This window comes from Rhinolophus sinicus, chromosome 1, assembly GCF_057876585.1.
Source record: "Rhinolophus sinicus isolate RSI-liver-muscle chromosome 1, RSI-T2T, whole genome shotgun sequence".
Classification (NCBI taxonomy): Eukaryota; Metazoa; Chordata; class Mammalia; order Chiroptera; family Rhinolophidae; genus Rhinolophus; species Rhinolophus sinicus.
Genome location: NC_142501.1, coordinates 118,594,640 through 118,614,871, shown reverse-complemented (window position 1 = coordinate 118,614,871; position 20,232 = coordinate 118,594,640). Strand labels below are relative to the sequence as shown.

The following is a 20,232-nucleotide window of genomic DNA, read 5'->3' as shown; positions in this document are numbered from 1 at the left end:
TCAGAAAGTTTGAAACACTAATCTAGTCCAATTATCTTGTTTTTTAAAGGAAGGAAATTGAAGTCCAGAATTGAATTTATCCTCCCAAGAATACACAGCTAGTTGGTTTAGCAGACAAACCCCCAAATCCAGCCCCAACATCCAATCCATTTGTCTTACTATGTCTAGATTAGCCACTGGAAATGCTCTAGATGAACTGTCATTGTGTGGCTGCTAACATTCATTTCAGAGCAATAGTAGAAACGTGGTGGACTTTTCTGTAAAGAGAGAGCTTTATAGTTGCCTGGGGGAAATGGGCAGGAAGTTTCAGAACCACATCAGTCTAGGGTTAAAAGTGGACCCTAGTGGGCTTTCCCAGTCTCCTCACTCTCAGCTCAGAGGTCCCACCGACTCCCCGTGTGTGTCTGTTTCTCATCAGTCATCTCGGACTGAGCTAGATAGGGCACCTAAAAGTTAGAAGTCAAGGAATGATTACAAGAAGGGTGAAAGAGGGTTTCTGTAGAAGAAACAAATATAGACAGTTTTTGCATCTGTTTTAGAACTTAAATCCAGTAGAGCAGTTTTCCCAAAGTGTACTGTTCATAAGAAACTTGGGGTAGGATTTTCTTGTTACAAATTCAGGTATTGGGGTCCTAGCCAGAAATTCTGATTCAAATAGCTCTAGGGTGGGTTTCCACCAAGCAATTCAAATGATTCTGATTAAACTTTGCTGTTCCTCAGAGATTCTGAAAGTCAACTCTTAGCACATAAATTGCTGTATAATTACAGCTGAGATGCAATGGTGGATTGGATTTGAACTGCTCGTGGTAGAGAGTACTTCCCATGATATGGTGCAAGACAGGCTGAAGGTGAAACTTGGTTCTGGTTCCCGCTTGGGTATTGGAAGAATCTCTGGTTCTTTCTATCCACCTTGAATTCTGGATTTTCTGCTAGGAGATATTCAGATAGTTTCCCTCTGAAAAGGGTTTCTTAGTAAGTCTTTTCATCTTTTAAAGATTTACTTTCTCACTGTTTAGTATTTTCTCCTATTTTTGTTTATATGGGTACCCCAGCATTTCCCAGTTCAGATTTATGTAAAATGTATTATATTTCTTAGTCCTTAGAATGAAAATGGTAAAAAACAAGAACATCTACTTGCGATATTCCTCCCTTCTACTTACTTTCATTTCTAAATTGACATTTCTTGCAGAGAGAAACCAGGGATCATTAAAGAGCACAGGTTTTGGAAATGGAGGGCTTGGGCTCGAATTTTCTCTTTGGCATGTCCAGACTAAGTGATTTTATAGAACTTAACCTCCGGGAGTCTCAGATCTCTCATCCACACGTACCGCTCTAAAAAGTGAAGGTTATAAGTGGCTGTTTCACATAGTTGGGGAAGATAAAATGAGACATTCTTTGTGAACATTACATAATACCTGTAAAGCATGATAGTTTAAAATATAATGACTGATATCCAAGTACAATTTTACCATAGTTGCATTAGTGAATTAGCTTATTTTCATATTCATTTGAATTGGTCATCTGTGAGGAAAAACAAAAAGCCGTGACTGTGACCGCCTAGCAGCAAATTGTAGAGCAAAATGTTAGATAATTCTACTTTCCTGAAGTCTTCACTTTGAAGGATGTTAAACCAAGGATGCCAGTAGAAGCCGATGATGCTTCCTGGTTTGACTATTAGCACATATCTCTGAATCATATGGATTCCCACAGACATAAAACATCTCATAAATGATTTTAGAAAGCATCGCCTATAGATTGCTCACTAATGTAATTGGATAATCACATACATTATCGCGTAAGGCAAAGCAGGGAAGTATGGCGGGGCAGTCACCCACAGTCTAGGGTCTCCCTGAGAGCTACATTCTCAAATCCACAGGATCATTTGATTCTATTTCTGTCACCCAAATCGTATGGGACTGATATATCATCATTGCTTTGTGGGTTGCAGGATTATCCATGTTTCAGATTTTCTCCTTTGATAGTGAGCTGAATGCTATGTTACTAAAACTTATTTGAAAATGACTAGCGGAGGCAAAGATACATCATGAGTTTTAGAAAGATAGAGTTTTGATATTCTATAATGATCCACAGAGGACATTTATATAATTTTTCTTTTCTTTCTTAACTTTTTTTTTTTTTTTTGAAGTTGGTCAGAAAGAAAGATATGTGAGGCCTATCAAGAGTTGTCTTTGATCTTCAGAGATGTGCTTTTCTGTTGTGAGTTCAATTGAATATAGTGGATGGAAGAAATGTACTTTTTTCCTTTACCTCTTTGTAAATATTGTTAGAGCATCATAAAAGGTAAACTGCCACTGGATATGAGTTTTCCTTTGGCAGCATACGATAAAAACAAAGGCATTTTTATGTTTGCATTTTGTATTGATGTAGTAAGAATTATGGCAATACATGAACATCCTTTTATGGGAATATATTCAATTTTAATTATTTGTGCTTTATTGCAAAGCAGAAGAGGAAACCAAAGCCTACCAGTAATATTTCTCCATATTATCTTTATTTTACAAAGAGCCATTTATGTCAAGGGAAGAAAACATGAACATTGTACAGACTTCAGTGTTAGATAAGAACAGTTACCAGCCTTTCAAGAAATAGACACATTAAGTTCAGAGAGCCATTGTTTTTCTCTCTATCAAATTAAATATGTGAATCTCATAAAACTACAATCAAAATTTAATATGAATTATCTATTAATATTTATAGCATGTATACCTGCAAAATATTTTTTATTTTTCTATTTTAATTTTATTTATTATTTATTGGGCATCTGAATTATTCATTGGATTTCCTTTAGAGAACTCCACCTGTTTTTGCACAGAACTTTCAAACTTTTAATATAAAATATTTTTTCTTTGTAATTTCATACAGTAAAATTAATTTGTAGTTTTAACAAATGTGTATCCCCATGTAATCACTACTCCATTCAAAATACAGTACACTTTTATCATCCTAGAAAGCGTCCTTGTGCTCCTTTCATTGATCCCTCCACATCTGCCATCTCAACAGCTGCAGACCTTATTCTTGTCACTATTGATTAGTTTTGCCTGTTCAAAAGGCAAGTTGAGTGGGAACACTCTTTTATGGCTGGCTTCTTTCACTCAGCATAATGCTTCTAGAATTTGTTCATATAGGTCTATTTATAAGCATTTTCCTTTTATTGGCCAGTAGCCTTCCATTGTATGACTATGTCATAATTTGATTATCTAATGATTCAAAGCAAAAAATGATAGTAAGGTGGAGTTTATAATATAAATAGAATTAAAAGGTATAACTAAAATTGCATAAAAATGAGGGCAGGTAGACAGAATTATATTATTATTATTGTTGTTGTTGTTGTTATGGAGTCTAGTACTAGTTACTTGTCATGGCTGGAATCAGAGATTTCTATAATTTAGATTTAATAGACCTTATAAAATATTCAAGAATCTCATCCTATTCAGGAGGGAGGATAGGAAGGAGAGGGAAAATGAGGTAAGAAAAGTGGAGGGGGTAACAGGATGGGGCAGAGAGAGTGGGAGGAAATTAGATACTTGTCCAACCCTTCTCAGTTTTCCATGCATTATGTAATATAATTTAAACAAGTATTTATTAGATGTGATCTGGGCCGCTACTATGGTAAATGAAAGTTAATAAAGGTCCTATTTGTAGTTCGAGGCCTTTAGAGAACATATACTCATATAAAAACAATCACAGTAAAATATGTTTGGGGCTCAAATTGCTATTTGCATAAAGTTTAATTGAGCACAGGTAATTTAATTCTACTTGATGGGGAAAGTCTTCACAGAGGAAGTGTTATTTGAATTTGACCTTAGATGATAGGTAAGAGTTAATTTGTTAAAGACTGTGTTGGGGAAGGAGGCGAGGTTGTTAGATAAAGCATTTCAGACAAAATGAACCATGTGAAGATTATTTGAATACATTAGGAGCTGTGTTTACCTTTGTGACAGTAACAGAAAAGAAACTTGATATGCAAATCAACATTTCAGTACGGATTAACAAAAAACCACTATTATGCTGCAATAATGACTTATATATGGATAAGGTACAGGGAAATTACTCATCATTACTTCTCAAAATTTTTATTAAATTACGTTCCTTTACGTGGGAACCTGATCATGCATAGCATTCTCCTTCAGACTTGTAAGTTGCATTAGAAATATTCGATGTAATTATATTTCCCCTCTGGGAGTCGAGTGGGTAAGCAAGGAACATTATCTCTTTAAGAACAAGTGACAAGAATAGATAATTGCTCTAGATATTTGATTTACTGGCTAAAGCTATCTGAATGTGAGGGTGGTCAATGAATCCCTCAGTTCTGTCAGCTCAGGGAGACTGGGTCACAGCCTTTATTTAACGTCCATGTGATCCACACATTTTTATCTCAGTAATTAATACTCATTACTGGGTCTGAAATACTTAATTTACCACCTCTACCTTCACTTCTCTCTCTCTGTCTCTCTCCCTCCCTCTGTCTTCTACCTGTCTCCTTCTTTCCTTCCTTCCTTCTTTCCTTCCTTTCTTTCTCCCTTGCTTCTTTCCTTCCTTTCGTCTTTCCTTCCCTCCCTCTGTCCTTCCTTCCTTTCTTCCCCCTTGAAGAAATATCTTGGCAAACCATAGAAAAATATAGGAAAGTATATGACATTGATCTTTGCAGTTAAATACCACTGTCTATTCCTTTAATACAGTAAAGCCTTGATTGCTTGCTGCTTAAAATAGAGTGAACCAAATATTTGGTGAATATTTGCTCTCTATAAAATTAAATATGTGAATCTCAAGGGCTGTACATAGGTAGTAGAACCTGTAATATTTTTTATGCATCTCTGGGCTCTCAATATCAGTGGTTCCTCTTTTATTTCTAAATATGATTATACAGCAGCAACTGGGGAAATAGAATACTTACACATCCTCATTTCCTTTTTTTACTCATGATTAAGTACAAGAGTTTATTCTCCCCCAAAACCTCGTAGTTGGAGATGTTTGTCTATTCCTGGACAGATTTGTGTTTTTACTAGATACAAATGAAGATACATTTAAAATGCATTGAAACCAGATTTTCTTTGGAAAATATCTCAGATTTGGAGGGCATAGGAGATTGACTGGGTTGGTTAGCAAATACAGAGTCTGAAGGACTGGACAGGTAAAGCTCAAACTCTTCAAGTAGAACAGTTAATATTTGTTTAGGACATAAAATTGTCCAAGTACTACCTAAATGTTTTATGTGAATGATCTAATTTATTCCTCATAATTTATGCTCTGCTTTTTTTACACTTTTCTATTTTGAAACAATGATGATTACTACCATTTTTTGAGCACATACTATGTGCCAAGCCCTTTAATTGCATTGTCTCTAAGCCTCACATGTACACTGAAAGATAGTTATCTCCATTTTAGAGATGAGGCTCAGAGAGGTGAAGTAACTTGTCCAAGTTTGCACAGCTTGTCAGTGTTTGAGCTGGGCATTGGTGTAAGGCCACTCTGATCCCTGGGTCTCATATCCTACTATTTATTGCTTGATGGAGGTTAACTGCTTTGCCATTTCTCATAAATACATGCTTTGGTGCAAACCATTTTAAAGGAAGTTTATGAAAAGGAGAACAGAACTGAATTATTTCTAGGCCCCCTCTATGATTTCTGTAGTGGAGCCACATTTGTAATATTTATGGTAATTTCCATGAATTAGAAAAAAATACAGTACTTTTGAGAACATAAAAAGTTGTTCACTTACAATACATATAACAAATTTCTACTACTTAGCGTAAGTTTGCTATTAATAATTATCTTCGCTTTTGAGATTTCAAAACCTTCGTTTTGAAATGAAATCATTCTTTGAACACACCAGAATGGTCTGTTGACAATCAAGTACATTGGTACAAATTAACCAAGCGTATATTACTGACTGTCTTATAAATGTAGCGTAATATTTTCTTTTTTTTCCCCCTTGTGGTCTATTTATTTTCACAGTATGCTTAATAGACTATACAGAATTATCTGGGACCTTCACTTCTCCAAACTACCCCAATGATTACCCCAACAATTGGAATTGCATTTATCGGATCACGGTAGGAACCAGCCAACAGATTGCCCTGCACTTCACAGATTTCTCCTTGGAGGAGGCCATTGGTGGAAAATGTATAGATTTTGTGGCCATCAAGTAAGCACCTTCGTTTTATCTCAGTCTTTTTCATTATTCATTTTCATTCATAATCTTTCCTGGGAAGGTTAAGGAAAAACATGGAAGTTCTCTGTAAGGCTCCCTGTTGTACTCTTTCTTGTACAGGATGAAGTTTGTCGTTTGGACCCTGACTTACCAGAAGAAAACTATAAAATTGCATAAGAGTCAGTGGTTATTTTGAAGCGATTCTTTTACTGGGAGTATTTGAAAATAAACTCCAGATTTTATTTGAACAGAATAAACAAATGTACTACCATTCTGAAATTAGATATTTGCTATTGTTGAATATCTACTTTCTTTACGTAAAAACAGTTTAAATTTTAGGCTTGTTTACTGTCTGATTATAACACAACATGATGCTAAAATAGCAACCTTAAGGTTTTCACAAAGTCTTTTGTGTTCAAATAAGAAAAGGCTAGGCTTGTGAATTTCAATGCAAAGCATTTTTTCAATTCTTTGCTGCTGTGAAAGAATGTGTTTAAAAGTTATATTTGCACTAAAGTTAAGTTGACTTATCTATTGAAATCTACCCAGATCATTTTATTGAGTCAAATTTGCCTAATCAGTTTGGTGTGCATCTGGGTTAAATTGTTTATGTGGCATTTCAAAGCCTGGACTCTTACACTATTTTATAGTAAATTTTAGTCTATGATATAAAGTAAGGTACTAAAATAATAAATCACAGTTGTACCATATCATGCTAAAATAATATACTTTTCTTAATTTACAGCAATTAATCATTCGGCTTTAATGTCGAGTGAATACTGTTTGTTTATTTATTTGTTTGTTTGTTTGTTTGTTTGGCATGTAAAAGCTCCAGATTATAAACTAGACTTAAGACCCCCAAAGTTCTTGGGGAAAGAAGTTTTTTAGATTTTGCTAAATATGTCATATATGATATGTTAAATTTGGAAAAGTTTCAAATTAGAAGGAAAACATGTAAGGTTTCTCTGTAAAATTAAGCAACATTTGTTTACACTATTAATAATTATAGTTTCTTTATCTGGTTTCTTTAACACATTTAATAGACACTTCATGTGAAAGAGAGACGATTAAACACTTTATCTCAGTTTGCAATTGGTTATAAAAAATGTCATGCCATCTATAAATGATGTTACTTTTATTAAGTCATTCAAATACTATTGAATAAATTCAAAACTTGAAATTGTATGTTTTAGAGTATTTTTGAGAGACGTTAATTGATATAAACTAATCTGTGATCTCAAAGTTCAAATAATGTTAAATATTTATACAGTAGTATTGTCAATAACCTAATGAATGCTGATGTCTGTATTTTGTCAGAGATGGAGGTTATGAAACTTCCCCATCCCTGGGAGAATACTGTGGCTCAAATCTACCTCCAAGAATCATCTCTCACAGTAACAAACTGTGGTTACAATTTAAAAGTGACTTTTTTGGCTCAAGCTCTGGATTCTCAGCTTACTGGGATGGATCATTAACAGGTGAGTAGCACAGAGCTGTCTTTGATTGGATTGGAGAGTCCAGCTGGGTTGGTTTCTTGGTTCTTGGACTGCCATACTCTTATCCATTTTTTTTTTCCTGTTGTGTTTTGTGATTACTGTTTGTAATCAACTTCAACATTATAAATATTTCTGAGTTAACAGCTGCCTTTTGGTTTTGAAGGACAAGGTAAGGGAACATATTCTGCTCCCTGGTATACTTTATCAAGCTGGTCGTCTTGATTAGGAAGAGGAAAGTACACCGACATGAGTTAGGATTCTAGGCTAGTTGCTCTCTGGGGATGTAGTTGTTTCACAACTTGGTTTAAATGGGAGCAGCAGCCGGAGATAGACAAGAAGATTCAGTTGTCCGGGAAAGGAAACGATATGCGTCATTCCTTCTCTTTCTCCTATAGGTTGCGGGGGCAATCTCACCACGCCCACTGGCACGTTTACGTCTCCCAACTACCCCATGCCCTACTACCACAGCTCCGAATGCTACTGGTGGCTGAAATCCAGCCCTGGCAGCCCGTTTGAACTGGAATTTGAAAGCTTTCACTTGGAGCATCACCCAAACTGCACTTTAGATTATCTGGCTGTACGTATAACGTCTCAGATATATCACTCACTGCTCCTACCTCACCCAACGTGCATGAATGCATTTGTGTATTTATTTATTTATTTATTTTTGAGATTCGGGGAAGGGGAACATTTTGTTTAAACATCCACAGAAACATTTTTAACAGAATTAAAAGTTGAAAGAAAATTTGATGAATGTGATAGCCTTCTAAGAATAGTATGTCGTACTGATTGACTTAATACACTAAGTATTTCAAATCTATTGAATATGGATTATTAAAATGTGGTGAAGAGCCTGCTGAAAAGTATTATGAGATTTATCATAATTAGGATCTATGTACTTGCTACATATGAAGTGAAAAATAACAATTGAGAAGACTATATGGATGAATTAGAGAAGATAATTAAAGTCATCCTAATAGGTCTTTTTACAGTACCAGCAATTCTGCTTTGTCCATTAAAAAGCAATCTGAATGAAAAATGTATCAAAGTGTCATAAATTATAAGCAGTGAAATAAAAAGGCAAAGAGGACCACTGATAACAGCTACGGTTTCAAAAATATGTATTAGTCTTTCATTTTCAATTCTCAGATTTCAGCCTGGGTTCACACCCTTACTGTTATATACAACCATGGTTGAATGGCCCAAGTTCATGGCTCAAGTTTATGGACACTTAAATATAATTTTTAAAGATATTTTGGTCCAGGGCTATTCATATGTTATGTCATATATGTATTTCTTCCCCACTTCTGAAGTATTACTGAGGCCTTTACATAATGTTTATAGCCATAATCATCTGATTATAAAACCCATTTAAAATGTTTTATTAAAGGTATATGATGGCCCAAGCACCAGCTCTCACCTGCTAGCTCAGCTTTGTGGGAGTGAGAAACCGCCTCTCATTCGTTCGAGTGGAGACAGCATGCTTTTAAAACTGCGGACAGATGAAGGTCAACAAGGAAGTGGCTTCCTGGCCACATACCAGCAGAGTAAGTGGGCATCCTGGCTGCTCCGTGCCTGTCATGGGTCTTCGATCTTTTGATGAATGAAACAAACTGCAAAAAGTATATAACCCATTTGTTTGAATCATTAAAATAAATCTCACCTCCTTTTGAGAAAAATTTAACTCAGTTTGAAGGAGAAATGTTTATGCATTACGTTTATCATATGACTAAAGCATGTGGTAAGCTGTAGGAACTCAGAAGAGTATTTAACATGCTGAGATAGTTGCAATTCAGCTAAAGATCGGTGTCACGGGTTAACAACTAGTGGGTTTTCATTTGTATCAAACATTACGACCTTCTAATTAGACATTATTCCATTGTACATAGTATCTCCTGCACTAGTTTTCTGTCTTGTACTGCAGAAGGTACCTTAATTTTATTAAGGGAAATTATGGTCCTTGTGAATCCTACGTGGAGTAGGCACATTCTTTACTGTGGAAAAATCTGGTCTTTGTAGACATGCCATTTTAAAATCTGCTTTCCCATGAGGCAACCTGGTGGAATTAAAAGAGTATTAAACCGAAAGTTCAGGGGCCCAAGGGTTTGTCCTACACCCTAATCCTTGTAGGTCACTTTTCTTCTCTGGGATTCTGTGATTTTTTTTTTCTCTTAAAAAAGATTAAATTAGGTGATTGCAAAAGCTTCTTGCTAGCTCTAGAATTAGATACTTTCTATAGTTTCAAAATGGGCATTCAAGAAAACAAGGTTTCCTTGAATTTCTGCTATTTAATAAACATTACTTGTGTTTTTGAAAGTGCTGTTCCTTGCCCTATGAAATCTAAATTTATCTATAATTTTGACACAATTGCCTAAAAATGGAGTTGAAAGTCACAAAATCATAATCTGAATGTATAATGTCCCTTTGGATTAGTTGAGAGTATTAATATTTAACCTTGCTTAGGTATGAATTTGAAGATTCCCATTCACTTACATTGGCGTTAGGCTGAATTCTAGATAGCTTTCCCCCCCCTTCTTGCGCTTTGCCAGCCACTGGCCGCTCATGGCAGCGCACGGTAGCCCATGGCGGCACTCTCAGATAGTTTTGAATACTGAGTTTTAATGATAATATAGCTTTGTTCTTCAGAAATACATCATTAGTGTATGAAAAGCTCTCTCAAATTCTATCAGGGATATATGAGTTTGGTTGAGCACATAAGCATCTCTCTCATTTTATTATTGCTGTGATAATTTGTTTCTTGGTTACAGTCAGAATCTTTACTGAAGGTCCCGTCCTTTTCTTTTTATTCCTGTGATACTTGATTTTTCTCTCACAATTTCAGAACATTGAAGGAGTCACTTAATGTACATGGGATATAGGTTCTTAAAAGTAAAATCAGAGATAAGCGGTGAGATTTCTCATATAATTTGCCATTTGAAACTGAAGTTTTACAGATAGTATAATTTCTGAGCACTGAGAATAGTCCATATGGTTTTAATAGAATGAATGTTCCTCTACCTTGTTTTGTCATCATTGATGCACACCATACCTGTCTGCCTAATACATGTAACTTCTTGCAGGCATCTACAGTAACAAAATTATTCTTTAGAAATCCTCTGTGGATAAAAATGTGACCTAAGAACTTTCAAAGAGAAATAGTTTCAGTATTCCCATTCTCCAGCAAAGGAAGTTTTTGAAGAGCCACAAATGTATACTTTTCCAAACCAAAGTTTACAAATGGTGTTTCAGCCACCTGCCATGAAGTAACGTGGTAGTAGAAATGCAGCTATGAACCTCATTCTTCAGAGAAAACTTTTCCAATAGAACATGCCTTTTCTCTTTCTCTGCTATTGCACATCATACTGACCATAAGAGAAAGACTTGAGAAAAGGCATGCGCCTGCCTCGTTCAGGTCGTTAGGTCTGGCTGCACGAGGCACAGACCCCCAGGACTAGGCAGACTTAGTCTTCCATTCCTTCTTCAAATTGTTTACATTCCCTCTATTCATCTGTTACTTCCTGATGACTAACTACAGGAATAACGGAGCCTTTATTGTGAATTTCATGCTGACTTTTGAATTCAACAAAGCCATGTTGTTATTCCTTTTCAGCATTCACATCAAACTTCGTGTTTTTAAACTGTTGAATTTAAAGGTCAGGATTGCTGTGACTGCCAAATGTTAAAGTTAGGAAAACAGAAGCACAGAACGTTTCATCCATTTCTCAAAGCAAAGAAATTCGGCTGATCTCAGAGGAGTGCTAAGCTGTGTTGCTCTCTACCACGGCACAGGAATTTGATGCCCATTTTAACATAGGCAATTTTCCTGACGCTTTAAAGTTGATGAATTCACTTAAGTATTATTTTACATTTGTTCTAAATGGAGACCCTTTCACTGTAAAAATGCTGCACCACACACACACACACACACACACACACACACACATAATCTCGATGTTTTCTTAAAGGAAAATCTCACACACGTCTTGGAGCAATTATGATTATATGATAGTTCTTAACAGTCATGGTTATTTTTTTCAGCGTGTAAGAACGTAATGATTGTGAATCAAACCTATGGCATCTTAGAGAGTATCCATTATCCAAATCCCTATTCTGACAATCAGCGTTGCAACTGGACCATCCAAGCAACAACTGGCAATACTGTGAATTACACATTTTTAGGATTTGAATTGGAACTTCACATAAACTGCTCCACAGACTACTTAGAGGTATGTATTCTGAAGCTGAATAAATCACTGCGTTTTCAGATCAAGTTAGGCAGGCCAAGCTGGAAGTGAACCCCTAATGCTGCCCTACACATCTAGAATATACCAACTACCCATGGTATTTAAGCAGGTATATTTCATGTCATTTTCACTGCATCACCTTAATGTTAAAGATATTTAATCTACTAAAGTTTATACACAAAGAACTATCTGGGCTGACTGACCTCACATTATTTAAATAATGCAGAAGTAGAATAACTTTTTTTTCTTTAATCTTTGTTCTCTATAAACAAGAGATCAGAAAATGTTTCGGTATCATGGCTTTATTTAATATATAATTTGCCTGATACTAGGAATATTATGAATCTTGTTTTTATTTTTAAATTTGTATTCATTTTAGTTACTTTTACGTTTTGTAAAACAGAAGTTTCTGTTTTTTATAATATTGACCACCATTAACAAGGTAGACAATGCTATGCAATAAAATTTGCTTGAAAATTAGACAACCCAAAATATGAGGTAAGCTACTATTTATTAATGTGTTTTTGCTAACTTTCCTATGCAACTTTTTAGTGCTGTAGGTTATAAAATTAGGCAGCTACTTATTTTACTTACTTTATTAATGTAATTATGCATTCATATAAAATTATATATTTTATAAAATTAATTTAGAAATACTGGTTTCCACTTTCTCACTTCATAAAACAATTTCACTCAAACTATTTACATATATTTTGACATCTAGTTTTCATCATTAATAAAATCAGTCACCTAACACATCATTTTTACGTCCATCTACATTGTTACTAATATGTAAGACTTTTGAATCAACTTATGATGTTTTCACTAGAAATCTTTTCTGAAGTGGCAAGTACCAACTCTGATAACATTAGGTCATTTTCCCTCCATCCCACCTATCCATAAAACAGTGATTTAGTGTTTTCCTTTTTAAGGTGATCAGTGATTTTTACATGTCTTGCTTGAAAGACTTCCAGCATCCAACACTTGTCACTTTCAGGATGTAGAAAAAATACTTTATCCTTGTAAAATTTTCTCACCCCTCTTTTTATCATTTCTTTTAAAAAAAAAAGTAGCATTGATTACAATTGTTTGAGGTTAATAATATCTTTTCAAACTAACACTTTTGTTTTTCAAAACTAAGGAGAGAAAGCTTTCTGTACTTTGAGAGGCTTTGTGAGGTCCTGATTGAATGGATTCCCTTGTTTCTGAGGGATAATTTTATGGGTTAAGAAAAACAATCTTGCTGCACACTGGGGGTGCCACAAAATGTATACAAGTGGACACTTTGGTCAACGTTACTCAAGCAATAGTTCGCTGAAATCAGAAGTGTCTGGATACTAATGGTAACCACTTTGAGCATCTCTTGTAATTGCAGAAGTCAAATGTGACTTGTATTCATTCATCTTTTGTTATTGGTATATATTGAGTATTACAATTTTAATAGTTTTTTTTTTTTCATTTCTTAAAATGTGTATACATTTTTAGGGCACCCTCCGTATTTAGAAAAGTTCAATATTATGGAAATAGCAGCCATAGTGTTTACTTATTAGAAAGTATATTTACTAGTATTCCAAGAAAATATGACACAACATAAAACAAACTTACAAGCACAAACTTGACAATGGTTTTAAGTCCACTTTCCATGATCTAGTATTTAAATGGTCTCCACAAGCTCAATAATGGTGTGCTTGTGTCATTCCATTTACCTGGAGGAGCCATCGTTTTCTTTTCTTCATATGGTGAGATCTTGATCATTCATTAGAAAATATGGAAAAGTTGCTTTCAAAGCCCCTTGTTCATACCACAAACACAGCAGTTTATCATATCACATTTTTACCAGTTGTGATTAAGCCCACATGCCCTACTGGATTACGAGCTTTTGGAAGGTGCGAGCTGTCTTCTACCAACTTTATAACCCAGGCTCTGATATTAGATCTGGGACCTTATAAGAGGTCCGTAAGTTAAATTGAATTCAGGTGGCATTGAATATCACAGCCATGTTTTAGCATCAGCCTAATGAAAGCTATGAGTTAATGAAAAAGAACAAAATTCCAAACTGGCCTTTTGGCATAAACCTTACGCTTTCACAGCAATTCTACCACTTTGAACGCAAACCAAACTAGAACTCAAGGCCATGCAGAGTGTTGTGTGTGTTACAATATGCTAGGCACCATACAGTGATTTGATAAAGCACAATGGAGACAGCTGCTGAGAGGAGGAAGCATTTGAACTGGAGTTTAGAGGAGCTTTTGGCAGAAAGAGTGGAGAGGAAATGAGATGAAATCTTTCCAGGGACTGGACTCCATCTCTTTGGATGTACTTGAGGATGGAACGGTAACAAGGCCCATCAAATCATTTGTGGAGGCATTTGAAAACTGTCAAATAAAAACTACTTGTTCCAATCACTGCAAAGCAGCTCAGGAGGGGTCTTTCATAGATGATATTATAGGCATGCCTTCTATCTTGTGTAACATTGATGGTGAAAGCAGCAGAAAAACAGAATGAGAACCAGAAGTTCAGCAAAGGCTTCCAAAGAATGATGCTGTTGCCAGAGGGAGGAGATTTTTTTTTTCTTCCATTTCTGTAAGCCAAGGAGCAAGACCAGAACAGTCGTTACAATGGCTGGTCTACGATGGAAAATTTGAAAGCACCAGTAACCATTTAAGGAGAGAAAAGCCACTAACACAAAATCTAGTTTTCATTATTTTAATAACTTCAGGTTAAAAGTTTTCTTCCAGTGACTTAGCCAAGTCCCAACTGGGGGACTGTCACTGCTGCCAGAATTGAGTTATTTTGAATTAATAGAACTGAAACTAAGAAAGAACTTGATTAGCTGCTGGTCAGGCATTGTGCACCACTTTGCTGAGGGGTGTAGGTTGGTAAAGATCCCACTGGGAATCTAATCCATCCTTTATTATTTGGTCCTCTGGGCAAAACAAAATGATGGAGATTTGGCACTAAAATATTCAATGGGAGGAAGGGTCATTTGCTTAAAGGAGTAAGACCATATTATTCATATAGTTATGAGAAGCCAACTGTAAGCATGCTTTCTGTAGTTTACATCTTAATTTCACTTTTTCATTTTTATTTTGAGTCTGAGTCTCCATGTGGAAGAGGAGATTTCTTATAGGTGACTGAATATGCAAACAGAAGTGACACATTTGGGAGAACTCAGCACAGAGATGTACAGGAAGGCCAGGGCATGAATAAGGTCGACAGGGAGCATGTGTGTGGTGAGAAAAGAGAGGAGGAAAACGACAGGTTATTGTGTCATGGAAGTTGAGAGTACGATAGAAGGTGACAGTGATCAACAAGGGGAGATACTCCCAAAGGGTCAAGAAAGGTCAGGGTTGAGCGGTGTCCCGTGGAGATCAGTGTGACTCTGGGCAGAGCAGTGCTTGAGGGGTCGTAGGAGCAGGAACAAGACTGGTGTGGACAGGCAGTGAAGGGGCAAGAGTGAAGGTAGACTGAAGGGTAAGTTCATGAATTCAGTGTCTGTTTCTCTTGAGCAAATCTTCATTAAGTCTTGGCCGCTTTTCCCTAATCCTCATCCTTTATTGCCCTAACTGGTCCTCACGTGGCAAGCTTTTATGGGGCACCCTCCTATACATGGTCTCTTATATATCAGTGTCTCTTAAAACGTGGCCCAGGATTGGATGGAACACTCCAACTGACCTGGCCAGGGCCGAATGTGCTGGGGCTGCATTACCTGGTTCATGTATTTCTGGTATTGGAGGTTGAAGTTAAATGAGTTTATTGTTACTCAAGCATAGTGTTGGACTATATTAAGACTTACAATCTCCAGGTTACTTTAACATGAATTGTAATGTTAGTAATAGTAAATTGCAATAGTGAACTAAGACCAGGTCTTATATTAAATTTTGCTCCAAAAGACACATTAGAGCTGATTGTCCAGCTGGGTCTTATTTTCGGGGAAACTCAGTAGGCTATTATCCCTAGTAAGTTATATTTGACTATTTTGCCTAAGAATGCCATTACATCGTGATCCCTCTAAATCCTGATTCTCTGGTCTGTAGAGCCTTTTTCATTTGCATATTGACTCATTGGCCATTGGTCTACTCTTCCTCAGAAATGATTGATAAAAATGTCAGACAAGATGGCGCCTATTTCAAATACTCCAAAATGATAGATTTCTTTGATTAAAGTGCTCTATTATTGAACACTTTTGCGAAAGCACCATTCAAACAACTCAGTAATAATAATTGCTGATCTTTATCGAACACTTATTATTTACCAGGTAATTATGATAGCAACCATGTAATGTAGGAAGTATTATCCTCATTTGACAGGTGAGACAATTGAGGCAAATGCAGGTTGTCCACAAAGATTACAGGTGGCAAAGCCAGGCTTTCCATCTGGCACTGTGGCTCCAAGCCCCTCTAGGCCATGACTCCACATACCCTCTGTCTGTACACTCTTTCACAACTTTCTGTCCCTCTCAGGGGTGACATGAGGGACTGTCCATGGAGTCCTTGGATCTATCACATTAGTGACACTGTCACAAAGGGAAATTTATATTATTTTAGCATGACTTCTTCATAAATAAGCAGTGATCATTTATTATCATCGCCTCTTTCTTTGCTACATGCTGACAAATTATTTTTCATGTCTAATTTAGAATTTTCCCCAAAATTACTGTTAATCTTACTCATCTGTGAGACACCAGAATAAATCTTTTACACATTTCGGAAGTTGAATAATTTTCCCTTTAGGCCCCTGGCAGTCTTATTTTTCATTGTTCTGCTTTGCATTCTTGGTTGCAGGTACACACTCATATTAAACCATGTAGAAAAGATAAGTGTTTGTGAAAGGACTGTTACTCTGAAGAAAGTAAGAAACCTCATGATACACAGGATAAACTAGAAAGCTGGAGAGGGCAGGAACAGGCAGCTTAGTGGATTCCTCCCCCCCCGCCCCTTACTGGTTTGTTGTTTCTCCTTGCATTGTATACTCCATTCCCATCTCTTTCCCCGAAAACTTCCTCTGAGTTTCTGCAACATGAGAATTTTAATTTCAATATGGCCACCCCAGCCATGACTTTACATTTTCACATGATGACCATTTACCTCAAATGCTTACAATCAACTAGACTTTCCTTTGTGGACAAGTAACCAGCACAGGTGGTTCATCTTTTTGACCTTGACCTAAAGGCATGGATCTAGCCCGCTGATGGATGGGCGCCCTCTGGGCAGTATGACCAGCTCTGGCAAGGAGCAGTGGGGTCCAGCCCTCTGGCCAACGTTGCTCATAGATCACGTGTGTGGTCTGAGGCAGAATCTTTGAGTGGGGACATGGGTTCTGCTGACCTGCTAAAATATTTCTTACATACCCATGATTTTCAATTAGATTACAAACTTAGCTCTGTAGTGACAGTATGAGTATCTCTCAGTACTGTGAGATGTAATTCACTTAAACCTGAAAAAATTCATTTAAAGAATTGACTGCCTTATCTTATAAGTTGGATTTCATTGTCTCTTCTTTCAGTTTCAAAGTCATACTAAGGCACATTTCTGTTTCCCTTGCATGAAGTTATACTGTTGATCCAATCCACAATTTTATCTTTCTTTTGCCCTAATGAAAGCTTCAAAAAAAATGGACATTTTTTTCCAACTGTGCTGTTTCCCAAAGTTTAACAATTTTGTATGTGTGCTTAGAAAATGGTTATAAAGCTCTTAAGAAGCTCCATGGGTTTCTTCTTAATTGATGTCTCAGAGGTCTTCCCTTTTATTGTTGCAAAAGTTATTCATGACTTTGAGGACAGAATTTAATTTTTGTGGAACTTGTCATTTAAAAATTTTTTTTCTTTCCTTTTTCTATTACTTCTCTTGTTTCTTTCATTTTTTATTTCTTTGGTCCATGGGCTCATCTCTCCTTTGGAAGCCTGGCTCCCTATAACCTCAGGCCCATGACTGATGTGTGCAGTCATCACAGGCTAAGGAAATCGATCACCCCCTCCTAATGTTTCGGTCGCCTCTAAGTTAACAACCACTTCTTTGCCGACCAGAACTAGTCTAGTGTAGCACGTCTCTTCAGTATTTACTTTCTGAGAGAGGGAAGCATATGAAGAATTCATCAGATGCCATGCTTTTTCCAGGAAAAAACATCTGAGACATGTCCGCATGGTTGAAACGATCTCCCCAGTGCCACCCCTGTGTATTTCCTTTTGCTGCACTAGTCTTGATATATTTCCTTTGTAAAAAAAAAATAAAAAAATTGTAGTCTCTGCGGAGGAAGAAGCTAATGCTAAAGGATAAATCCCCTGCAAGTAGCTACTAAATCTGGCTGTGTTCCAGAACCACCTGGGGATCTTGTTAGAAAAACAGATTCTGAGACCCCATCCCAGACCTACTCAATCAACATCTCTGGGGATTCCTACTGAGAGTGGCCCCCCACAAGCCCTGAGTACAAACCACTGTCTGCAGCCCACTTCTACTGTGACAGCACATTTTCACCTCACTTCAAAGCATCTCCTGGGATGTTATAAATATTTTAATAGGTATCCTCTTAACATGTACCTTTGAGTGCTACTAAATGTTTCTTTTTTAATAGGTCTTATTTTTCCATTGCTTTAGCTGAATTATATGCTTTGTCTCATCGAGTCCTGGCGATACTGTTATTATACTTATTTCATGTAAAAATGTCAGATTTACTTTGCAGTTTTTGAATTCTGATTCTAAATTCGTCCCCCTCCGCCTTTCCTTATCTGGCACCTTTGTCACTAGTGTCTTCCACCCTTTCATACCTTTCTATGCTTTTCCTTTTCCACTATCCTTTACCACGATTCCTTTTCCTCTCAGTGTCAAGTCCTCTAGATTATGTCAGTGACTTCTGTTGAATGCATTTCCCACTAATCTTTAGAAGATTTATTTCATCTTTTGCCACATCCTCTTGCTGATGTCATCGTGTTCACCAGATGTTTATATCATTGTTTATTTTTATTACACTCTCATGCCCTCCTTTCAATTACAACATAATGCATTTCAAATGAAAGGATGGACGAAAACATCACCAATGTTCTGAACCTTTCAGTCCTACAACCACTCATGTTTTGCTAGGTCTGCAGCCTAAACGACGTTTTCCATACTGGGACTGCGAAACATCAGGCCCCTGTGACAGTGTCATTAATGAAGCCAATACTAGCTGTGGTTACAGTGAACTCATAAATTCTCAGGTGCTTAATAAAATGTAAGTTTATTTCTCAGTCACATCAGAGTTCAATGCAGTTGTTCCTTTCCACGTGGTGATTCAGGAACCCAGGCAAAGGGGAAGTCAATTTGGGAAAACCACATAGCTGTTTGGGCCGTAAATGCACAGACAGACACCTAAGTTCTAGTAAATCTGGGAAATGCTGAATTAAACACAAACAAGGTTTGTTGTTTTCTGTTTTTGCTGTGGTGCCTCCTCAAGCTGTTACCATCATAAATATGCATTGTTCATTCATTTATCCATTCACTTAGTCATTCACATGTATTTTAGGCATGTAGGCTGTGGAAACATAATTGTTTTAGCATCAGTTTTCCTTGTCTTCATAGAGGAGACAGATGTTAATTGATTTATCCCACAATACAGATTTAATTACAGGCTGTGTTAAGTGCTATCGGGGAATATTATTGGGTGCTCTGAAGATATGAAGTGAGAAAACTAAGTTCATCTGTGGGTCAGGGAAGGTATCCTGAGGAAGAATAAGTGAACCAGGTGTGGAGGAAGCTGGAGGTTTTACTAAGGGAAGTTATGTTTGAACTTCAGAACTGGCAGAGATAGAGCCAGACGTTAGTTAGATTGGTAAGGACAAATTTTAATCAGTAATATATTAGCTTGGTGCAAAAGTAATTATGGTTTAAAAGGCTCAAAATAATTGCAAAAACCACAATTACTTTTGCACCAACCTAACACTACTGCAGTAGGGAAGAGGGTCTGGTATGAACTGAACTCGACTTCAGTTTATACAGACATGACTGACGTTTTAAAGGGAGAATGAGGCATTTGGAAGGGGAGCGGCAGCTGCTTGAGCAGAGTCAGGGAAATGAAAACTTACAAAGGCTTGGTCAGTGTAAGGCTGATTAGGTCAGCTGTGTCTGTGAGCTGGCAATGATGGAAGCTGGGATTCTTCCTCCCACAGAGACTGGGATCCTGGGATGATGACATTTTGAAGGAATGGTTTTCAGGTCCTTGAGAAAGACAGTCTTGAACTGTAGAAGATACATATACTTCTCAAAGGGACAGAGGAAAACTCACAATTCTAAGTCCTTTTCATTAGTTCTCTAAGAAAGGGTGGTCCAGGGCCTATTTTCAGGTGTTG

At 36.7% G+C, this 20,232-nt stretch overlaps 1 protein-coding gene across 1 annotated transcript in view; it reads left to right on the top strand.

Annotated features, from left to right (window-relative positions):
- CUBN (cubilin) overlaps positions 1 to 20,232 on the top strand; it is a 245,413-nt gene that overhangs the window by 52,520 nt on the left and 172,661 nt on the right. Inside the window, exons 23-27 of the mRNA XM_074324816.2 lie at positions 5,977 to 6,166; positions 7,490 to 7,650; positions 8,064 to 8,245; positions 9,059 to 9,215; positions 11,707 to 11,894. Coding sequence (XP_074180917.2) covers positions 5,977 to 6,166; positions 7,490 to 7,650; positions 8,064 to 8,245; positions 9,059 to 9,215; positions 11,707 to 11,894 — 878 coding nt within the window. The remainder of the gene's footprint in view (positions 1 to 5,976; positions 6,167 to 7,489; positions 7,651 to 8,063; positions 8,246 to 9,058; positions 9,216 to 11,706; positions 11,895 to 20,232) is intronic.